This window comes from Tamandua tetradactyla, chromosome 7 (assembly GCF_023851605.1).
Source record: "Tamandua tetradactyla isolate mTamTet1 chromosome 7, mTamTet1.pri, whole genome shotgun sequence".
NCBI classification, from domain to species: domain Eukaryota; kingdom Metazoa; phylum Chordata; class Mammalia; order Pilosa; family Myrmecophagidae; genus Tamandua; species Tamandua tetradactyla.
This window is the reverse complement of record NC_135333.1, coordinates 122,658,404-122,677,487: the sequence shown is the minus strand read 5'-3', so window position 1 is coordinate 122,677,487 and position 19,084 is coordinate 122,658,404. Positions and strand designations below refer to the sequence as shown.

At 44.7% G+C, this 19,084-nt stretch overlaps 2 protein-coding genes across 4 annotated transcripts in view; one reads left to right on the top strand and one right to left on the bottom strand.

The window, feature by feature from the left end:
- Positions 1-13,263, top strand: part of ITGA7 (integrin subunit alpha 7) — a 35,629-nt gene extending 22,366 nt beyond the window's left edge. For all 3 annotated transcript variants that reach the window (XM_077110958.1, XM_077110956.1, XM_077110957.1), the window contains 4 exons: positions 9,885-9,998; positions 10,197-10,295; positions 10,392-10,517; positions 12,558-13,263. In XM_077110958.1, coding sequence (XP_076967073.1) covers positions 9,885-9,998; positions 10,197-10,295; positions 10,392-10,517; positions 12,558-12,788 — 570 coding nt within the window. In that variant the 3' untranslated portion in view covers positions 12,789-13,263. The remainder of the gene's footprint in view (positions 1-9,884; positions 9,999-10,196; positions 10,296-10,391; positions 10,518-12,557) is intronic.
- TMT1B (thiol methyltransferase 1B) lies at positions 12,677-16,425 on the bottom strand. The gene is made up of 2 exons (XM_077110959.1): positions 15,800-16,425; positions 12,677-13,961 (listed from the first exon to the last, which is right to left on the bottom strand). Exons 1-2 carry the CDS (start codon positions 16,295-16,297, stop codon positions 13,725-13,727), a joined length of 735 nt encoding a protein of 244 aa, XP_076967074.1. The 5' UTR covers positions 16,298-16,425; the 3' UTR covers positions 12,677-13,724.
- Between the last annotated feature and the right edge of the window lie 2,659 nt (positions 16,426-19,084).

The window sequence follows — 19,084 nt, the reverse complement described above, 5'->3', positions numbered from 1 at the left end:
ATTGTAAATGGAATATTTTTTCTTGATTTTCCCCTCAGATTGTTCATTACTAAGTGTATAGAAACATTACAGATTTTTGAGTGTTGATCTTGTAACCTGCCACTTTGCTGTACTCATTTATTATCTCTAGTAGTTTTGCTGTGGTTTTTTTTGGAGTTTTCTACATATAATATCATATCATCTGCAAAGAGTGAGAGTTTTACTTCTTCCTTTCAATTTTGATGCCTTGTATTTCTTTTTCTTGTCAAATTGCTCCGGTTAGAACTTCCAACACAATGTTGCATAACAATGGTGATAGTGGTCATTCTTGTCTTGTTCCACTGAACAGAGTTTTCAGTTTTTCCCCATTGAGGATTATGTTAGCTGTGGGTTTTTCATATATTCCCTTTATCATGTTGAGGAAGTTCTCTTGTATTCCTATCCTTTGAAGTGTTTTCAACAAGCAAGGATGTTGAATTTTGTCAAATGCCTTTTCTGCATCAATCAAGATGATTATGTGGATTTTCTGCTTTGATTTGTTGATATGGTGTACTATATTAATTGATTTTCTTACGTTGAACCATCGTTGCTGACCTGGGATGATTCCTACTTGATCATGGTGTATAATTGTTTTAAGTGCTGTTGGATTCAGTTTGCAAGAATTTTGTTGAGGATTTTTGCATCTATATTCATTAGAGAGATTGGTCTATAGTTTTCTTTTCTCATAATATCTTTGTCTGGCTTTGGTATGAGGGTGATGTTGGCTTCATAGAATGAGTTAGGTAGCTTTCCCTCCTCTTCAAGTTTTTTGAAGAGTTTGAGCAAGATTGGTACTAATTCTTTCTTGAGTGTTTGGTAGAATTCACATGTGAAGCCATCTGGTCCTGGGCTTTTCTGTTTTGTGGAGCCTCTTAATGACTGATTCAATTTCTTTACTTGTGATTGGTTTGTTGAGGTCATCTGTTTCTTCTGGAGTCAATGTTGGTTGTTCATGTCTTTCTAGGAATTTGTCCATTTCATCTATATTGTCGGATTTATTAGCATAAAGTTTTTCATAGTATCCTCCCATTACTTCCTTTATTTCTGTGGTGTCCGTGGTTATGGCTCCTCTTCCATTTTTGATCCTATTTATTTGCATCCTCTCTCTTCTTCTTTTTGTCAACCTCACTAAGGGTCCATCAATCCTGTTGATTTTCTCATAGAACCAACTTCTGGTTTTGTTGATTTTCTCAATTGTTTTCATGTTCTCAATTTCATTTATTTCTGCTCTAAACTTCATTATTTCTTTCCTTTTGCTTGCTTTGGGGTTAGTTTGCTGTTCTTTCTCTAGTTCTTCCAAGTGGATAGTTAATTCCTTGATTTTTGCTCTTTCTTCTTTTTTGATATAGGCATTTAGGGCAATAAATTTCCCTCCTAGCACTGCCATTGCTGCATCCCATAAATTTTGATATGTTGTGTTTTCATTTTCATTTGCCTCAAGATATTTACTGATTTCTCTGGTAATTTCTTCCTTGGCCCACTGGTTGTTTAAGAGTATGTTGGTGAGCCTACATATATTTGTGAATTTTCTGGCACTCTGCCTATTATTGATTTCCAACTTCATTCCTTTATGATCTGAGAAAGTGTTTTGTATGATTTCAATCTTTTTAAATTTATCCAGATTTGCTTTGTGACCCAGCATATAGTAGATCCTTGAGAATGATCCATGAGCACTTGAGGAAAAGGTATATCCTACTATTGTTGGGTGTAATGTTCTATAAATGTCTGTTAAGTCTAGCGGATTTATTGTATTATTCAAATTCTCTGTTTCTTTATTGATCCTCCGTCTAGATGTTCTGTCCATTGATGAGAGTGCAGAATTGAAGTCTCCAACTATTATGGTAGATGTATCTATTTCTCTTTTCAGTGTTTGCCTCATGTATTTTGGAGCATTCTGGCTTGGTGCATAAATATTTATGATTGTTATGTCTTCTTGTTGAATTGTTCCTTTTATTAATATATAGTGTCCTTCTTTGTCTCTTAACTGTTTTACATTTGAAGTCTAACTTGTTGGATATTAGTATAGCTACTCCTGCTCTTTTCTGATTGTTATTTGCATGAAATATCTTTTCCCAAGCTTTCACTTTCAACCTATGTTCATCCTTGGGTCTAAGATGCATTTCCTGTAGACAGCATGTAGATGGGTCCTGTTTTTTAATCCATTCTGTCAGTCTATGTCTTCTGATTGGGGAGTTTAATCTATTAACATTTAATATTATTACTGTGTGGGCAGTACTTTCTTCTACCATTTTGCCTTTTGGATTTTACATGTCATATCTAATTTTTCTTCTTTTTACCTTTACTGATAGTCTTCATTTCTACACTCTTCTCCACACCTCTCTCTCTCCTGTCTTTTCACATCTGCCTCTAGAGCTCCCTTTAGTATTTTTTGCAGAGCTGGTCTCTTGGTCACAAATTCTCTCAGTGATTTTTTTGTCTGAAAATTTTTTTGTCTTTGACATCTGACATTCTGATTAGTAAGTATCTTGGAGTACATTGATTTGGATCTATTCTGTCTGGAATATGCTGCACTTCTTGGATCTGAATTTTAAGTCTTTCTTAAGAGTTGGGAAATTTTCAGTGATCATTTCCTTCATTCATTTTTATCCTCCTTTTTCCTTCTGGGACACCCACAACATGTATATTCGTGCACTTCATATTGTCATTCAATTCCCTGAGTCCTTACTCATATTTTTCCATTCTTTTCCTGTATTTTCTTTTGCTTGTTGGATTTCAGATGTTCCATCCTCCAGTTCACTAATCCTATCTTCTGCCTCTTGAAATCTGACATTGTAGGTTTCCATTGTTTTTTTTTCATCTCTTCTGCTGTGCCTTTCATTCCCATAAGTTCTGTGATTTGTTTTTTTCACACTTTCAATTTCTTCTTTTTGTTTGTTCCTTGCCTTCTTTATATCCTCCCTCAATTCATTGATTTGATTTTTGATGAGGTTTTCCATGTCTGTTTGGACATCCTGAATTGTTTCAACTCCTGTATCTCATTTGAATTGTTGGTTTGTTCCTTTGACTGGGCCATATCTTCAATTTTCCTAGTATGATTTGTTAATTTTTGCTGGCATCTAGGCATTTAATTGCCTTAATTAGCTTATTCTGGAGGTGGTTTTCACTTTTTTCACCTAGGATTTTCTTGCTGCATGACTTTTTGTCTATCTGTTCTTTGACATTCAGTTCAGCTTCTTCTGGACTTCTAGCTTAGGTTTTGTGTAACAAATCAGAATTTTTCAGTTCTTGTTTTCTTGTTTCTTGCCCTGCCTGTATGGTGCCTCCCCCCGCCCCCCTTTAGGAGGGTCTACTTAGGTTTTATAGACCCCATTCAGATTTTCCCAGACCAAACTGGCCTCCTGTCAGGAGGAAAGAGTCAGCTTTGTCAGTTTTCCCTGAGTGTAAGACCCAGCAGATTGAAAGGCTTTCCTATGAAGCCTCTGGACTCTGTGTTTTTCTTATCCTGCCCAGTATGTGGCGCTTGTCTGCTTGCAGGTCCCATCAGCATAGGTGATCTTGTACCTTTAACTTCAGCAGACTCTCCCTGCTGGGGGTGTGGTGGAGACAGAGGAGAGGTTGCAGGCTGGCTTTAATCGCTTCAATTTTCCAAATCCTGGTGTCTGAATTCCTTGAGGGAGGGAATCCACCTGAGCTGGGCCCCACCCCTCTCCAGGGAAAGGCACTGACTCCAGACTCAAACAAGCTTAATTCTGCCTATGCCTGGGGCAGTTGAAGCCTGAGAAACCCTACAGCTGTATCCAAAGAGCAGTCAAGCCGTAGAAACACAGCCACCAAAACCAAAGAGAGAAATCCTTTTCAAAGCAGGACCCCTGTTCCTCAGGTTTGCCAATCAAGAGCTTAAGTTGGTACGTTGCTCTGTGTGTCTCCAGGTCCTATGTGCCCCCTCCTTTCCTTCAGGGCCTCGACCTTTTCAAATCCAAAAAAAACCTCTTTTTTTCCCCCCTCTCTCCTCCATCAGCCCTGCCCCCTCTGCGCTGGGGCAAAAACCAGTGACCTCTGCTTTTACTTGAGGTTAGGCTGAGTTAGGGGCCTAGTTTTATTAGTCAGAATTTGTGAATTAATTTCACAATTGGAGTTTGGTTGTGCTCAGCCCTTGCTGCTGGTAAAGTCTCTTTCCTTTCCCCTCTGGGAAGTAGCCTGTGGGGGAGGGGCACCAGCCACGCCTTGGGGAACTCACGGTTCTGGGTGGGCTCGTCGTCGGTGCAGCTGGTCCAGACTGGGGAATGCTGTGTTTCTGGTCACTGATGTGGCCCCAGCAGTTGTTCTGTACTGTTCCTGTACTAGCTACTCTGGAGGACGAGCTAAATCCTATACCTCACTAAGCTGCCATCTTTACTTTGTTCCTTTTTATAGCAGCACAATATTTGATCATATGTATCCACTATCGTTTTCCAATCTACTTCTCAGTCAGTGCATTCTTCAGCCACCTGCATTCATTAGGCATCATGCATAATGCCCAAAGAACATAGTCCATCAACACTCTCAATTTTAGATAATTTCATTGTTTCTGAGAGAAAGATAAGCAATAAACACACCCTCACCAAACAGGAAATCTAAACTTTCCCTTAATTCTTGTCCCTCTCCCCATTATTTACCCTTGCTGTTGCGGTGGTACTGCTGATGTTTTCCTGTTAAGCATAACCTATAGCATAAGGCATCCCTTTAATAAAAATTTTTTTTATTAATTAAAAAAAAAATTACAAGAAAGAAACACAAACATTCCCAACACATACACTCAGCAATTCACAATATCATCACATAGTTGCATATTCATCATCATGATCATTTCCCAGAACATTTGCATCAATTCAGAAAAAGAAATAAAAAGACAATAGAAAAATAAAATGAAAACAGAAAAAAAAATTTACATACAATACCCCTTACCCCTCGCTTTCATTGATCACTAGCATTTCAAACTAAATTTATTTTAACATTTGTTCCCCCTATTATTTGTTTTTATTCCATATGTTCTACTCGTCTGTTGACAAGGTAGATAAAAGGAGCATCAGACACAAGGTTTTCACTATCACACAGTCACATTGTGAAAGCTATATCATTATATAATCATCATCAAGAAACATGGCTACTGGAACACAGCTCTACATTTTCAGGCAGTTCCCTCCAACCTCTCCATTACATCTTGGTTAACAAGGTGATATCTACTTAATGCGTAAGAATAACCTCCAGGATAACCTCTCGACTCTGTTTGGAATCTCTCAGCCATTGACACTTTGTCTCATTTCACTCTTCCCCTTTTGGTCGAGAAGGTTTTCTCAATCCCTTGATGCTGGGTCTCAGCTCATTCTAGAGTTTTTCTCAATCCCTTGATGCTGAATCTCAGCTCATTCTGGGATTTCTGTCTCACGTTGCCAGGAAGATCCACTCCCCTGGGAGTCATGTCCCACGTAGACAGGGGGAGGATGGTGAGTTTGCTTGCTGTGTTGGCTGGAGAGAGAGGCCACATCTGAGCAACAAAAGAGGTTCTCTTGGGGGTGACTCTTAGGCCTAATTTTACGTAGGCTTGACCTATCCCCTGTGGGGTTAAGTTTCATATAAACAAACCCCAAGACTGGGGGCTCAGCCTATAGCTTTGGTTGCCCACACTGCTTGTGAGAATATCAAGAATTCAACCTGGGGAAGTTGAGTTTTCCCCTATTCTCACCATTCCCCGAAGGGGACTTTGCAGATACTTTTCCACTCACTGATCAAATCACTCTGGGATTCATCAGGGCATCACGTGGACAAAACAACAAAATGTCATGTCCTATACAAAGTTCCATGTACTTATTGTGTTCAACTCAATATCTACATAAGTTATATTAGGAGATGCACTAGTCAAAGTATAAATTTGTACCAAATAAACATTTTTTGCTTTAGTCTCACACATAAGTTGAATTTTTAAAATATTAATTACCATCTATTTTCAGCACACTGCAGTAATGACATTCTTTTGTTCTTCCTCATGCAAAAACATTTTTTAAATTTGTACATTTAGTCACTATCATTATACACTCTAGGCATTCCTAGATTATACCATCTCAATCTTTATCGTCTATCTTTCTTTGTGATTTCATTTATGCCCCAGCCCTCCTCCCGCTATCATTCTCATATGCAGCTTCATTCAGTGTTTTAGCATAATTATATTACAGTTAGGTAATATTGTGCTGTCCATTTCTGTGTTTTTATATTCAGTCCTGTTGCACAATCTGTATCCCTTCAGCTCCAATTATGCAATATCTTACCCTATTTCTATCTCCTGATGGTCTCTGTTACCAAGGAAATATTCCAAGCTTATTCACTAATGTCAGTTCATATCAGTGAGACCATACAGTATTTGTCCTTTTGTTTCTGGCTAATCACACTCAGAATAATGTCCTTAAGGTTCATTCATGTTGTTACATACTTCATAACTTTATTCTGTTTTACAGCTGCATAATTGCATCTTATGTAGATGTCACAGTTTGTTTAGCCAACTGTCTGTTGATGGACATTTTGGCTGTTTCCATCTCTTGGTAATTGTTAATCATGCTGCTATAAACATTGGTGTGTAAATGTCCATTTGTGTCCTTGGCCTTGTGTCCTTTGAGTAGAGACAGCATATAGATGGGTCCCGTTTTTTAATCCATTCTGCCAGACTATGTCTTTTGATTGGAGAGTTTAATTCATTAACATTCAGTGTTATTACTGCATGGGTAGTACTTTCTTCTACTATTTTGCCTTCTGGATTTTATATGTCATATCTAATTTTCCTTCTTTTTACCTTTACTCATAGTGTTCCTTTCTATACTCTTCTCCACACCTCTCTCTTCTGTCTTCGTATCTGTCTCTAGTGTTCCCTTTAGTATTTCTTGCAGAGCTGGTCTCTTGGTCACAAATTCTCTCAGTGATTTTTTGTCTGAAAATGTTTTAATTTCTCCCTCATTTTTGAAGGACAGTTTTGCTGGATATAGAATTCTTGGTTGGCAGTTTTTCTCTTTTAATAATTTAAATATATTATTCCACTGTCTTCTCGCCTCCATGGTTTCTGCTGAGAGATCTACACATAGTCTTATTGGGCTTCCCTTGTATGTGATGGATTGCTTTTCTCTTGCTGCTTTCAAGTTCCTCTCTTTCTCTTTGACCTCTGACATTCTGATTAGTAAATGTCTTGGAGTATGTCTATTTGGATCTATTCTCTTTGGGGTATGCTGCACTTCTTGGATCTGTAATTTTAAGTCTTTCATAAGAGTTGGGAAGTTTTCACTGATAATTTCCTCCATTAGTTTTTCTCCTCCTTTCCCCTTCTCTTCTCCTTCTGGGACACCCACAGCACATATATTTGTGCACTTCATATTGTCTTTCAGTTCCCTGGTCCCTGCTCATATTTTTCCATTTTTTCCCTATATTTTCTTTTTCTTGCCAGATTTCAGATGTTCCATCCTCCAGTTCGCTAATCCTATGTTCTGTCTCTCAAAATCTACCATTGTAGGTTTCCATTGTTTTTTCATCTCTTCTACCTGGCCTTTCATTCCCATAAATTCTGTGATTTGTTTTTTCAGACTTTCAATTTCTTCTTCTTATTCATTCCTTGCCTTCTTTATATCCTCCCTCAATTCATTGATTGGTTTTTGATGAGGTTTTCCATGTTGTTTTTATATTCTGAATTAATTATTTCAGCTCCTGCATCTCATTTGAATTGTTGGTTAGTTCCTTTGACTGGGCCATATCTTCAATTTTCCTAGTGTGATTTGTTATTTTTGCTGGCATCTAGGCATTTAATTACCTTAATTAGTTTATTCTTGAGATTGCTTTCACTTCTTTTACCTAGGGTTTTCTTGCTGGATGAATTTGTTGTCTATCTGTTCCTTGACATTCGGTTCAGCTTTATCGGAACCTCTAGCTTAAGTTTTGTTTAACAGAGGAGATTTTTCAGTTCTTGTTTTCTTGTTTCTTTCCCTGCTTGTATGGTGCCTTTCCCCCCCACCACCCTTAGGAGGGTCTATGTAGGTATTATAGACCCCAGCCGGATTTTCCCAGACCAAACTGGCCTCCTATCAGGAGGAAAGAGTCACCTGCATTGGTTTTCCCTGAGGGTGAGACCCAGCAGGTTGATAGACTTTCCTGTGAAGTCTCTGGGCTCCGTTTTTCTTATCCTGCCCAGTATGTGGTGCTTGTCTGCTTGCAGGTCCCACCAGCATAAGATGATGTGGTACCTTTAACTTTTGCAGACTCTCCCTGCTGGGGGCATGGTGGAGACTGAGGAGAGGTTGTACACTGGTTTTAATGGGTTCAAATCACCAAGCCCTGGTGCCTGAACTCCTTGAGGGAGGGATTCCACCTGAGTTGGGCTTCACCCCTCCCCTGGGGAAGGCACAGGCTCCAGACAAGCCCCCCAAAGAGCTCACTTCTGCCTATGCCTGGGGCAGATGCAGCCTGAGAAGTCCTGCCACTATATCCAAAGGCAGTCAAGCCTTTGTAGAAACACAGCCACAAAAACCTCTGTTTCCTTCTTTTTCTTCCCCCCTTTTTCTGTCAGCCCTGCCCCCTTGGCGCTGGGGCAAAAATGAGCAATCTCCTTTTGACCAGGTTCACCTAAGCTGGGGGCCTATTTTTAGTAGTCAGAATTTGTTAATTAATTCCACAATTGGCATTTAATTGTGCTCAGCCCCTGCTGCTGGTAAAGTTCCTTTCTTTTCCCCTCTGGGAAGTAGCTTGTGGGGGAGGGGCGCCGGCCACGGCTTGGGGAACTCAGGGTTCTGTGGGGGCTTGCAGCTGGTCTGGCTGGTCCAGACTGGGGTACGCTGTGTGTCTGGTCACTGACGTGGCCCCAGGAGCTGTTCTGTACAGTTTCTGGTTATTTAGTAGTTGTTCTGGAGGACGAACTAAAATGCGCACATTGTTAATCCACCATCTTGACCCGGAAGTCCAAGGCATCCCTTTTTAATAAGAAGTTTGGAATTGATTCTTTTAACTTAAAAAGCAAAGCAGGAGACCTTATTTTAGACAATTTGACTACAAATTTTTGAGCTGCTCAAAAGTGGCAAAAGAAATGATCACTCAAATAATTCAAATACTCTCAATGCCAGTCTTCTGTAGATGGAGTGTGCTAAGTGTGATGACTATAATATGACTTTTAGGCAAATGGGTCATTAGTTAGCTTTTGGGCCTAATGGATTTAGTTCATGCTTAGAGCAGTCCTTGGGCATCTCCTTCCTCCTTCAGTAGTTTGGGCTTAGCGTAGGAGTGTGGCTTTGCTGAATATTAGAATATCAAATATCTGCTTTACCACTTACTAGCTTTTCTAGCTGTGTGACCTGAGGCAGGTCACTTGGCCTCTTTGAGCCTCAGCTTCCTCATTTGAAGAAGGGATGATAATGATATGTACCTTGCAGGACTGTTGTGAAGTTTATTTTTTTGTTGTGAAGTTTAAATGAGATAAATGTCTGGAAGGAGTAGGTGCTCAACAAACGGGACTGTCATTAGGTAACATGAGCATCAATCGAGTAAGTTATTCTGCTGCTGTAACATGAGAGATTTCTTCCCCCTTCCATGCATTACCCAGCCAAATAGCCCATATTGGGAATAGCCTGCTATTTTGAATTTATCCAGGTAGACCACTGGGTTAGTTTGGGAAGACTTCCTGGAGGAGGGGTGTTTTAGTGCCAGGTAACAAGGTGGAAGAGATATGAATGAGGAACAAAGGGAAAAGGGGGTCCAAGATGTGTGTGGGTGGAATGTAGGGATGGCGTGAAGGCTTGGGCAGAATCTTTCATGTTCATGACCATGCTTGTGAGGGTGCTGGGCCTTGGGCAAGCTCAGCAGGATGAGGATGAGAAGCTCAGAGCCCTGCCTGGTCTTGTCCCCAGGACTGCGCCCGGGGCACAGCCAACTGTGTGGTGTTCAGCTGCCCACTCTACAGCTTTGACCGTGCAGCTGTGCTGCATGTGTGGGGCCGCCTCTGGAACAGCACTTTCCTGGAGGTGAGCATCTTTGTTCCCGTCAACCCCTCTGGGACTCACTTCCCCTCCCGCTTCTTACTTCTCAAAATACAGCGCCCCCTTGATGCAAGTGGGGCCGAAACACCCTCTGTGTTGGACACCATTCCATTTACAATTTTAGGTGTTGGGGGGTGGGAGGGAGGCCAGGAGGCACTTAGAAGGAGTGGGCCTCCCCCTTAGGAGTACTCAGCTGTGAAGTCCGTGGAAGTGATTGTCCGAGCCAACATCACGGTGAAGTCCTCCATCAAGAACCTGCTGCTTAGAGACGCCTCCACTGTGGTGAGCTGCAGGGCTGGGCAGGTGGGGAGTGGAGCTGTCCTCTCTCCTCTCTCCGACTCCCTCTTGCTCCTGTTCCATTACCTTCTTGCTCCCTAGATCCCAGTGATGGTATACTTGGACCCGGTGGCTGTGGTGGCAGAAGGAGTCCCCTGGTGGGTTATCCTCCTGGCCATATTGGCCGGGCTATTGGTGCTGGCGCTGCTGGTGCTGCTGATGTGGAAGGTGAGGCTTGGGGAGTGGTGGCCAGTAGGATCTGGGCTTCCCTACCAGGTACCACCTACTATGGTTCTCTTAAAGAACCCACTCACTCACTCATTTATTTAGCATATATGGAACTCTATCAGGCCCTGGAGGTTTCAAAGATAAATCAGCTGTAGATGCTGTCCTCAAGAATTTAAAACTGCAGTGGGGAGGTGAGTCTTATAATTAAGGACAAGGCAAAAGGTGCTAAGAGTCGAGAAAGTGGCGTGGGAGTTTGGAAGAAGGAAGAGCTGAAACGAGCTGGGTTTAGAGGAAGGTGGGGTAGTAGGATTTGGATGTGGGGAGATGGAGTGAGGTCTGGGCCTCCAGAAAGACCATCGTTGACTAAGTTGTGGAGGCAGGTAAGAATGATCTAATTTAAATAGATTGTGGCAGTTAAAGCTGGAAAGGAAATTGACCAAAAAGACCAATGAGTGTGAAGAACTGCCTTCAGGGAACTGCCTCCAGGGCTAGACTTGGGACCACCACCACCAGGGTCTACATTAAACCATTCTTACATGCCTCTGGGGCTCACATAAAAGCACACACGTGGGTGGGCCACTGTGGCTCAGCAGGCAGAGTTCTCACCTGCCATGCTGAAGACCTGGATTCGATTCCTGGTACCTGCCCATGCAAAAAAAAAAAAAAAAAAAAAGCACACACATGCACATCTGTTCCAGGAATCACATATGTCACTGGGGGTCACACCCAGAGCTACATACCACCTGGGGCTCTACGTGGACCCAAGCATGTCCTTCCTTGGGGACCTCTCCCTAACCCCTTCTTGGGACCATTCATAGATTGAGCATCCCCTTTGGCAAATGCGAGTCATCAGTGGACCGTCTCTGGAGTAGTGTCCAAACTTTTGGAAGCCTTTGTGAAACTGGGCCCACGAGCCCTGCTCCCTGCTTTCACAGAAGGGGGATAGAATAGAGATAATGGTCCCTATCCTTCCTCAATCTTCTCATCCTCTGCCTCTTTTGTTCCCCTCCTCCCTCAACATCCTAGTGTGGCTTCTTCCACCGGAGCAGCCAGAGCTCATCTTTCCCCACCAACTATCACCGGGCCCATCTGGCTGTGCAGCCCTCGGCTGTGGAAGTCGGGGGTCCGGGGACTGTGGGGTAACTGTTGTATGTGTGCATGTGTGTGCAAATATGTGTTGCATGTATGGATATGTATGTGTGCGAGTATAAGCAGAGCTCCTAGCATTCAGGGGATTGTGAATGTGCAAAGTGAAGAAATGAGATGGCATGAAGGTGGTGTGAGTCCTAGGAGCTGGGGTGGAAGGTAATTATTGTATATGGGTGAGGTTATGGGGTGAGTACACACGGCTGTGGGCATGCACAAAGATTTGATTGGACCCATGGAATGTGAGCATGTAGAAGTACAGGGAGGTTCCCTGCACGTTTTTTAATGGGCATGAGTGTGCAGAGATGATTGTGCAAGGAGATTTCAGTGAAGGAGGTGTCTGAGCATGTGGAGTTTTGGGCAGTCCTAAGTGTGAGTGTGCAAGGGGCACATCTCCACCTTGGTGTGGAAGGACTGCATGCTCATGATTTAGGCAGGGGCTAGTGTACTCTATTCAGGGATGAGAGGTACTGTCTTAAGGAGGCTGCTGCCCAGTGTCCATGTGCACAGTGTGTGTGTGTGTGTGTGTGTGTGTATGAGGCCTGAGAGCCATTTTCTTCTGCAGATCTCATCTGTATTCTGGGGGGTGTTTACTGGGTGTCTTAAAAAGCTTTGGGGTCAACGGTTCCAATGTTCTACCTCAACCCCCTCTTTCAGAGGCCAAGGGCAATATCCTTGGTCCTGCACCTCCTGCTCCTGGGGATCCAGCATTGGTGGTGACTTCCATGGAAGCTGCCCACTGCGCTTGATGCTGGCTCTTCTAGCTCCTCACTGCTGCTCTTGGCTCTTTCTGTTCCAGGAATGGTGAGGGCAAGGAGCTGGACTGTGCTGAGCATCAGCTCCAGGGACCTCATCCCTGCTGCCTCCTCATGGTTTGTCCTGGTGTCCTTACAGATGGGATTCTTCAAGCGGGCACAGTACCCCGAGGCCACAGTGCCCCAGTACCATGCGGTGAAGATTCCACGGGAAGACAGACAGCAGTTTAAGGAGGAGAAGACGGGCACTATCCTGAGGAACAACTGGGGCAGCCCCCGGCGGGAGGGCTCTGATGCACACCCCATCCTGGTTGCTGATGGATACCCTGAGTTGGGCCCTGATGGGCAGCCAGTGCCAGGCACTGCCTAGCTTCCTGTGTCCCATCTGTGGGGCCCCTCCCCGCCTCCCCAGACATGGCTTCTGGGGAGGGAGAGTGGAGTGGATTGCTGGTGTCGCATCAGGATTTGGCAGGATCTGCTTCCTCAGGGGCATAGACCTCTCCCGGTCCCCACTAGCACTACCCCTCAAACTTCCCCTAGAATGCTGTGAGATGAGAGGAGGGGGTATCAGGGATGGGGCAACAGGGTAGGGTGAGAAGGGCAAGGATGTCCTGACTCAAAGGTGGGGAGAAGGGACCCTAATCCCTCCTTCTCCCATTCACTCTGTATAACAGGACCCCAAGGACTGTCTCCCTGGAAGTGCCTTAGCTCAGACGGTCAGGGAGGAGGATGCATCACTGACTCAGGGGTCATCCTTCCCTAGATTCCCTTCTCCTCTGACCTTAGTTTGCTGCATCAGTCTAGTGGGTTTTGTCTATTTATTAAAAAAATATTTGAGAAAAAAACCTGTGGTTTCTTTACTGAGTCCTGCTTCTGTACCCACAAGGTCTTCAGGAGATCCCGGTTCTCTCTAGCACCCTCACAGCATGAGGTGCTAGTGGAGAGGTAGGGTCAGGAGATCTGGTACATGGGGCTGGTAGCAGGAGTGGGGAGAGGAAATTTTATTGTGGGAATAAGAGAAAGGGAGGGGAGGCTCTCTTGGGGGTTAGATGGGAAGAGATGGGAAACCCAATCCAGACGTTTGCAGTTAAGGATATGGCAGGGGATGCCTGTTCCTTCTCTTTGATAACAATAGGTCTTTTTCACTGTGGCAAGATGGGGAGAAAGGAAGTAGGGGTCGTGGTGTCAATGGCTTCTCCCTGCCTAGATCATTCACAGTAAAAGATAGGCTTGGCTGGTGGGTGGGATTATTCTGACTGGAAGCAGGGGAGGGAGCGAAGGAACTCCTGGGGGACTTGGGGAAGGGTTATTTCACAGCCTTTCCCATGATGTGGGGCCCAACAGGTAACCACTTGAAGGGAGGTGGTTGTCGTTCCATTTGGAGTTCAGAGAACTTGGCACTTTCAAGAGCCTTCCAGGTCTCTCTGGTGAGGCAGCAGCCATCCCCAATGTGTTTCCAGGTGGGTTCTAAAACTTGCTGCCACCTAAAGGCCCAGCTTCTGCGTGGCTCAGCCACATGTTCCCAGAAAAAGAACACTCCTTCCTGGGAGGGAAGAAAGAGCTAGTGTCACTCATCTGCTCCGCCTAGTCCCTTCCTCCAACCTCCCCTCCATTCCCATGATCAAGCGTGCACAAAGCTCTTGGCAAAGTGAAAGCTGCAGGTCTGAGAGTTTAGGGAGCACATCATCCAGTTCCTGATGTTTTCTCCATCTTCTGGTACCTACCCTCCTACTCTAAGTCCTTGTAAAGAACACGCAACTGAGTGGGGATCACTGGTGAAGGATCTTTAATGGTTAGGCAGAAGGACAGATGGAGAAACAAGAGCAGACATCTCTCCCTGTACAGAGATGCTCCCTGCCTTCTCTCCTGACATTCAGATGCATACATCCACCTGCTCCCTGGACAGCCCAGAGAATATCCCAGGGGAAGCTTGGACCTGACTCCTGACTAAAGCCCGGGTTCCTGAAGCTCTTCTTTCCTCACTGTACTTTCCCTTGGTCATCTCAACTCTTCCCAGGCTCTGAATTTACCAGCTACAAGCTGGTGACTTCCAAGTAGAACTCCAAGTGCAGTTCCATCTATACATCCACCTGCTCCCTGGACAGCCCAGAGCTTCTCTGCTTGGCTGTCTCAGAAGCACTTTGGACCTAACAAGTCCAGAATAGGTCACTCCCCAGTCTTTCCCATTTTAGCAAATGGTGCTTTCACTCCACCCCCACCCCCTCAGTTGCTCAGGTCAGAAGTCTGGAAACCAGCCTAAACTTCTTTCCACACTCAGTTCAAAATCTGGATTCATCTTCCCTTACTATCTCTACTTAGGACACTCTTATTTCCCCCTCCCCCCCACACCCTCCTTAATCCCCCTTTAGATCTCAATTTAAACATCACTTCCTTCAGGAGACTCTCCCTGCCCCACCAGGTTAGGTGCTTCCACAGCACCCATTCTGCCCTGTGCTGGTTTGAAAAGGTTTATGCACCCTAGAAAAGCCATGTTTTAATCCTAATCAACCTTGTGGGAGCAATGGTTTCTTCTAATCCCTATTCAGTGCTATAGGTTGGAAACTTGATTGGGTTATCTCCACAGAGATGTGACTCAATCAATTGTAGGTATTAAGCTTAATTAGATGGAGGTGTATCTCCACCCATTCTACATGGGTCTTGATTAGTTTACTGGAATCCTATAAAAGAGGAGACATTTTTGGAGAGAATGCCTTTTGAGAATGACAAGAAAGCCACAGCAGAGCTGAGCAGTGCCACAAGGCTGAGAGAACCACAGAGTCCACCAGCCAGTGACCTTTGGAGATTCAGAGAGAGCTGAGAAGCATGACAGAATCACAAGAGCCACGAAGCAGTTTACCAGCCAGTGACCTTTGGAGATGAAGAATGCCCCTGGGGGAGCTTCATGAAACAGAAGATCTGGAGAGGAAGCTAGCAGACAAGGCCGTGGTCATCGTGTGCTTTCCAGATGAGAGAGAAACCCAGACTGTGTTTGCCATGTGACTTCGCACTTGAGAGAGAAACCCTGAACTTCATCGGCCTTCTTGATCCAAGGTATCTTTCCCTGAATGCCTTAGATTAGGCATTTCTACAGACTTGTTTTAATTGGGACATTTTCTCAGCCCTAGAACTGTAAACTAGCAACTTATTAAATTCCCCTTTTTAAAAGCTGTTCCATTTCTGATATATTGCATTCCGGTAGCTAACAAACTAGAACATGCCCCATTATGTCATTGATCTCAGTTCCTATTCAGCGGCAGATGGGGACGGAGTGGGGCATCTAAGGTGCTAGCACATCAAGATCCTCAACCTAGGTGCCCTGACCACCAGGGTGGCAGATGCCATGTCTGCCTGCCCCTGCCCATTCCCCTCCCATCTGCTCACCGGCCTCAGCACTCTCTTCACCTCCTGCAGGACCCTCTTTGGGCTCTGCACAGAGCACAGCACCAGGGTACAGACCACCACGTCCATGGAACTATCAGCCAGTTGTCTCATGTCCTCTCCAGAAGCCACCACAAACCGCTCATATTTGAGGTGCCTGTTTTCAGCCATGCTCTTTGCTAGGAACTTCTCAAAGTGGGGATTTGGATCCAGGCAGGTCACCTTGCAGCCAGGCGGGTAGAACTGAAAGTTGGCACCGGTGCCGCAGCCCAGTTCCAGCAGCGCCACCTCCCCAGAGGCTCCTTTGAGTCCCTTTATCTGGGCAAAGAGCTCTTGCTTCTTGGTCTTCATTTTGCGGTTGCTCTTCTCAGTCAGCACGGCCATCAGGTAGGGAAACCAGCTTTTGCACAGGGGCTGCCAGCAGCCCAGCAGAGCCATCAGGTGCAGTGGCAGCGTCAGAAGCAGCACCAGCAGCTGCAGGAGTCGGACCAGGACATCCATGGTGGCCCGGCTCTGAGTGGTGCTGCCAGTTCAGACACTGGCCCTTCTTTCTGCCCAGTCTTTTGCAAACTCTCTGTTTCTCCTCCCACCATATGATAGGACTTTGTTCCCTGACTTCTGCTTGGCTATTTCCTCTTCCTCAGAGCATAGGTCCCACAGGATACAGGCTCTACAACAGGTTTTATGTGGGGCAAAGGGACAAGTGGTGCCAGTGTGTCCTGGGTTCTGGGATGCTCTGCCCAGCTGAAGTGGGTGGGGTGTGCTGGCTCACTTGAGGGATCTGGGAGGAAGAAAGGGGATATGTCTCAGGCCCCAGTGTCATCTGGGCTGAATGCTGGCAAATGTACTGACTCATGGGTCATCTTCTGGCTTCATTCTGCCTTTAGGTCCTGCTCAGGTTAGGAAAGCTGGAAACTCTGGTTGGGTTTCCCCCAGCACGCCCCCAGGGATTTGTAAACTGTAACATGCCATTGCTCTAGGAGCAGGCCAAACAGAAAGCATTAGGGGAAGACCTGTTTGGTGGAGAAGCAGGAAGTTACAGTCCCAAAGGAAGGCACTTCCTCAATTGGCCAGTGTTTATTTTCAAATCCAAAGTCTTGAGACCACAGAAATAGAGGAAAAGAAGAAGGTAGGAAAAGGCAAAGCAGAGTAGAGGAGTCAGGATACCTAAGTTCTAGCCTTTAGTTCTGCCATTAACTTGCTGTGTTCCTTTGGGTAAGTTTTTTTGTTTCCTGGGCCTCAATTTCTCATCTATAAAATGGGGGGATGAGGAGCTATTGGTGGACCCTACATAATTTCTCAGGTCTTCTCCAACCCCCATGTTTACGTGATCTAAGGCATAGGGATAAGCTGCAGAAAGCAGGTGGCCCTAGGAGTCCTCCTAGACCCTGGGATACCTAGACCACAGCCCAGGACATTATTCCCAAGGCCTCTAGGCCAAGCTAGAGACTATCTCTGAGGCAGGGAGATCGCAAAGGCCAGATTTATGGGTTATAGGTACCTTTGCAGGAAGCTCCCAGATTATGAAGTGCTGACATCTCTTTTGACTTAAGCCTCTTACAACGTGTTGGGAACAGCTCCCCCTAGATAGTCCTGAAGGCTGCAAACTAAATGCCTAGTCGCCAAATGAAATTTAATTTAGAGAAAAGAAAATCAGCAAATTGAAATTGCACAATAGAGAAATTACAGTAGTCTAAAGTCTTGTGAGGAGTATTTCCCTGAGCCACTGATAGTCTCTGGGGGAAGACTGAGCTTAAACAAAGTTCCTGGTTGGGAAGGGTGCTCTGTCAACATCCACCACCTTTCTCCTGCTGGTCAGTCCTGCTGGTGGATCTGCCCTGGCCAGCTGGGCCTTGGAGAAAAGGTCTGGGGGCAACTCCTGAGTCAGGAAGGAATAAGCTAATTGATGAGCTAATTATGGAAAGTGTCTTCCATACAGAGCTGCCCAAGCCAAGTGTGGCCCCTTTGCCTCTACCCAGGAGAAACGTTTCTGTGATGCCCACAGCTTAGACACACTCTCTTCTGGATTTTGTTTCTGCTGTGAACTATAAAGGATGTGAGTTCCTGTCCTCCAGGAGTTCACAGTCATGTGAACAAAAATCCAGCAATAAAGGGCATGGTGAAAGCCTGTACAGAACACTAGTGGGCACAGGGCCTGTTTTAGTTTTCTGGGTTGCTCAAGCAAATACAGGGAAATGGTTCAGGTTAAACAACGGGGATTTATTTGCTCATGTTTTTGAGGATGGGAAAATGTCCCTATCAAGTCAGCATCAAGGTGATACTTTCTCTCTGAAGACTGTGGCATTCTGAGGTTGGCAGCCAGCAATACCTTGGCTTCTCTCTCTCTCTTTTTTTTTTTTGACATGGGCAGGCACCGGGAAACGAACCTGGGTCTCCAGCATGGCAAGCAAGAACTCTGCCACTGAGCCATGTGGCGCGCCTGGTTTCTCTTTCACATGGGAAGCATCTCTTGGTCTTCCTCTTGTCTTTCAGTTTCTCGCTTCCTGTGACCTTTTCTCTCTTTGTCTGAATTTCATTCTCTTATCCAACAATAGGATTAAGACCCATCCTGATTGAGGTGGGTCACACCTTAACCAAAGTAACCTCAACAAAAGTCATTCTTGCAATGGGTTCACACCCACAGGAATGGATTAAATTTAAAAACATATTTTTCTGGGTACACACAGCTTCAAACCACCACAGAAACTAGTGGTGAAAGACAGAACTACCAGCAAATGCAGAGACAAAGAAGCGCTTCAGAGAAGGTATAGGAAAGGAAGAGTATTCCTGGCAGAGGCAAAAAACAGGTGTACGGGACAAAGACTGCTTGTCTCTTTCTGGAAAGAGTGAGTAATTTAGTTTAAAGGAATATGGGGTGAGTTGGGGAAGTGGGAGGAAGTAAAGTCAGAGAGTAGTCATTCATTAGATGAAGGTTTCTTTTCCTTATTAAAAGAATAATTAACGGATGCACAAGTAGTTCAGTGGTAGAATGCTGGCCTTCCATGTGGGAGAGCTGGGTTTGATTCCTGGATCATGCACCCGCCACCCCCCCCAATTAAAAAAAAGAATCATTAAACATGTTTTGGAAAAGGTTATATATTCACATGGTACAAAATTCAAAGGGTACCGAAAGGGCTCACAGGGAAAATTCTCTCTTTCACTCCACTCTCCCAACCACTCAATTCCCCTCTCCTAAGGCATTAAACATCACCAGTTTCTTATGAATCCTTCTGGAGAGTATCTGTTTGAACAAGCAACGCACAACACATGTTTCAATGCATATACGTA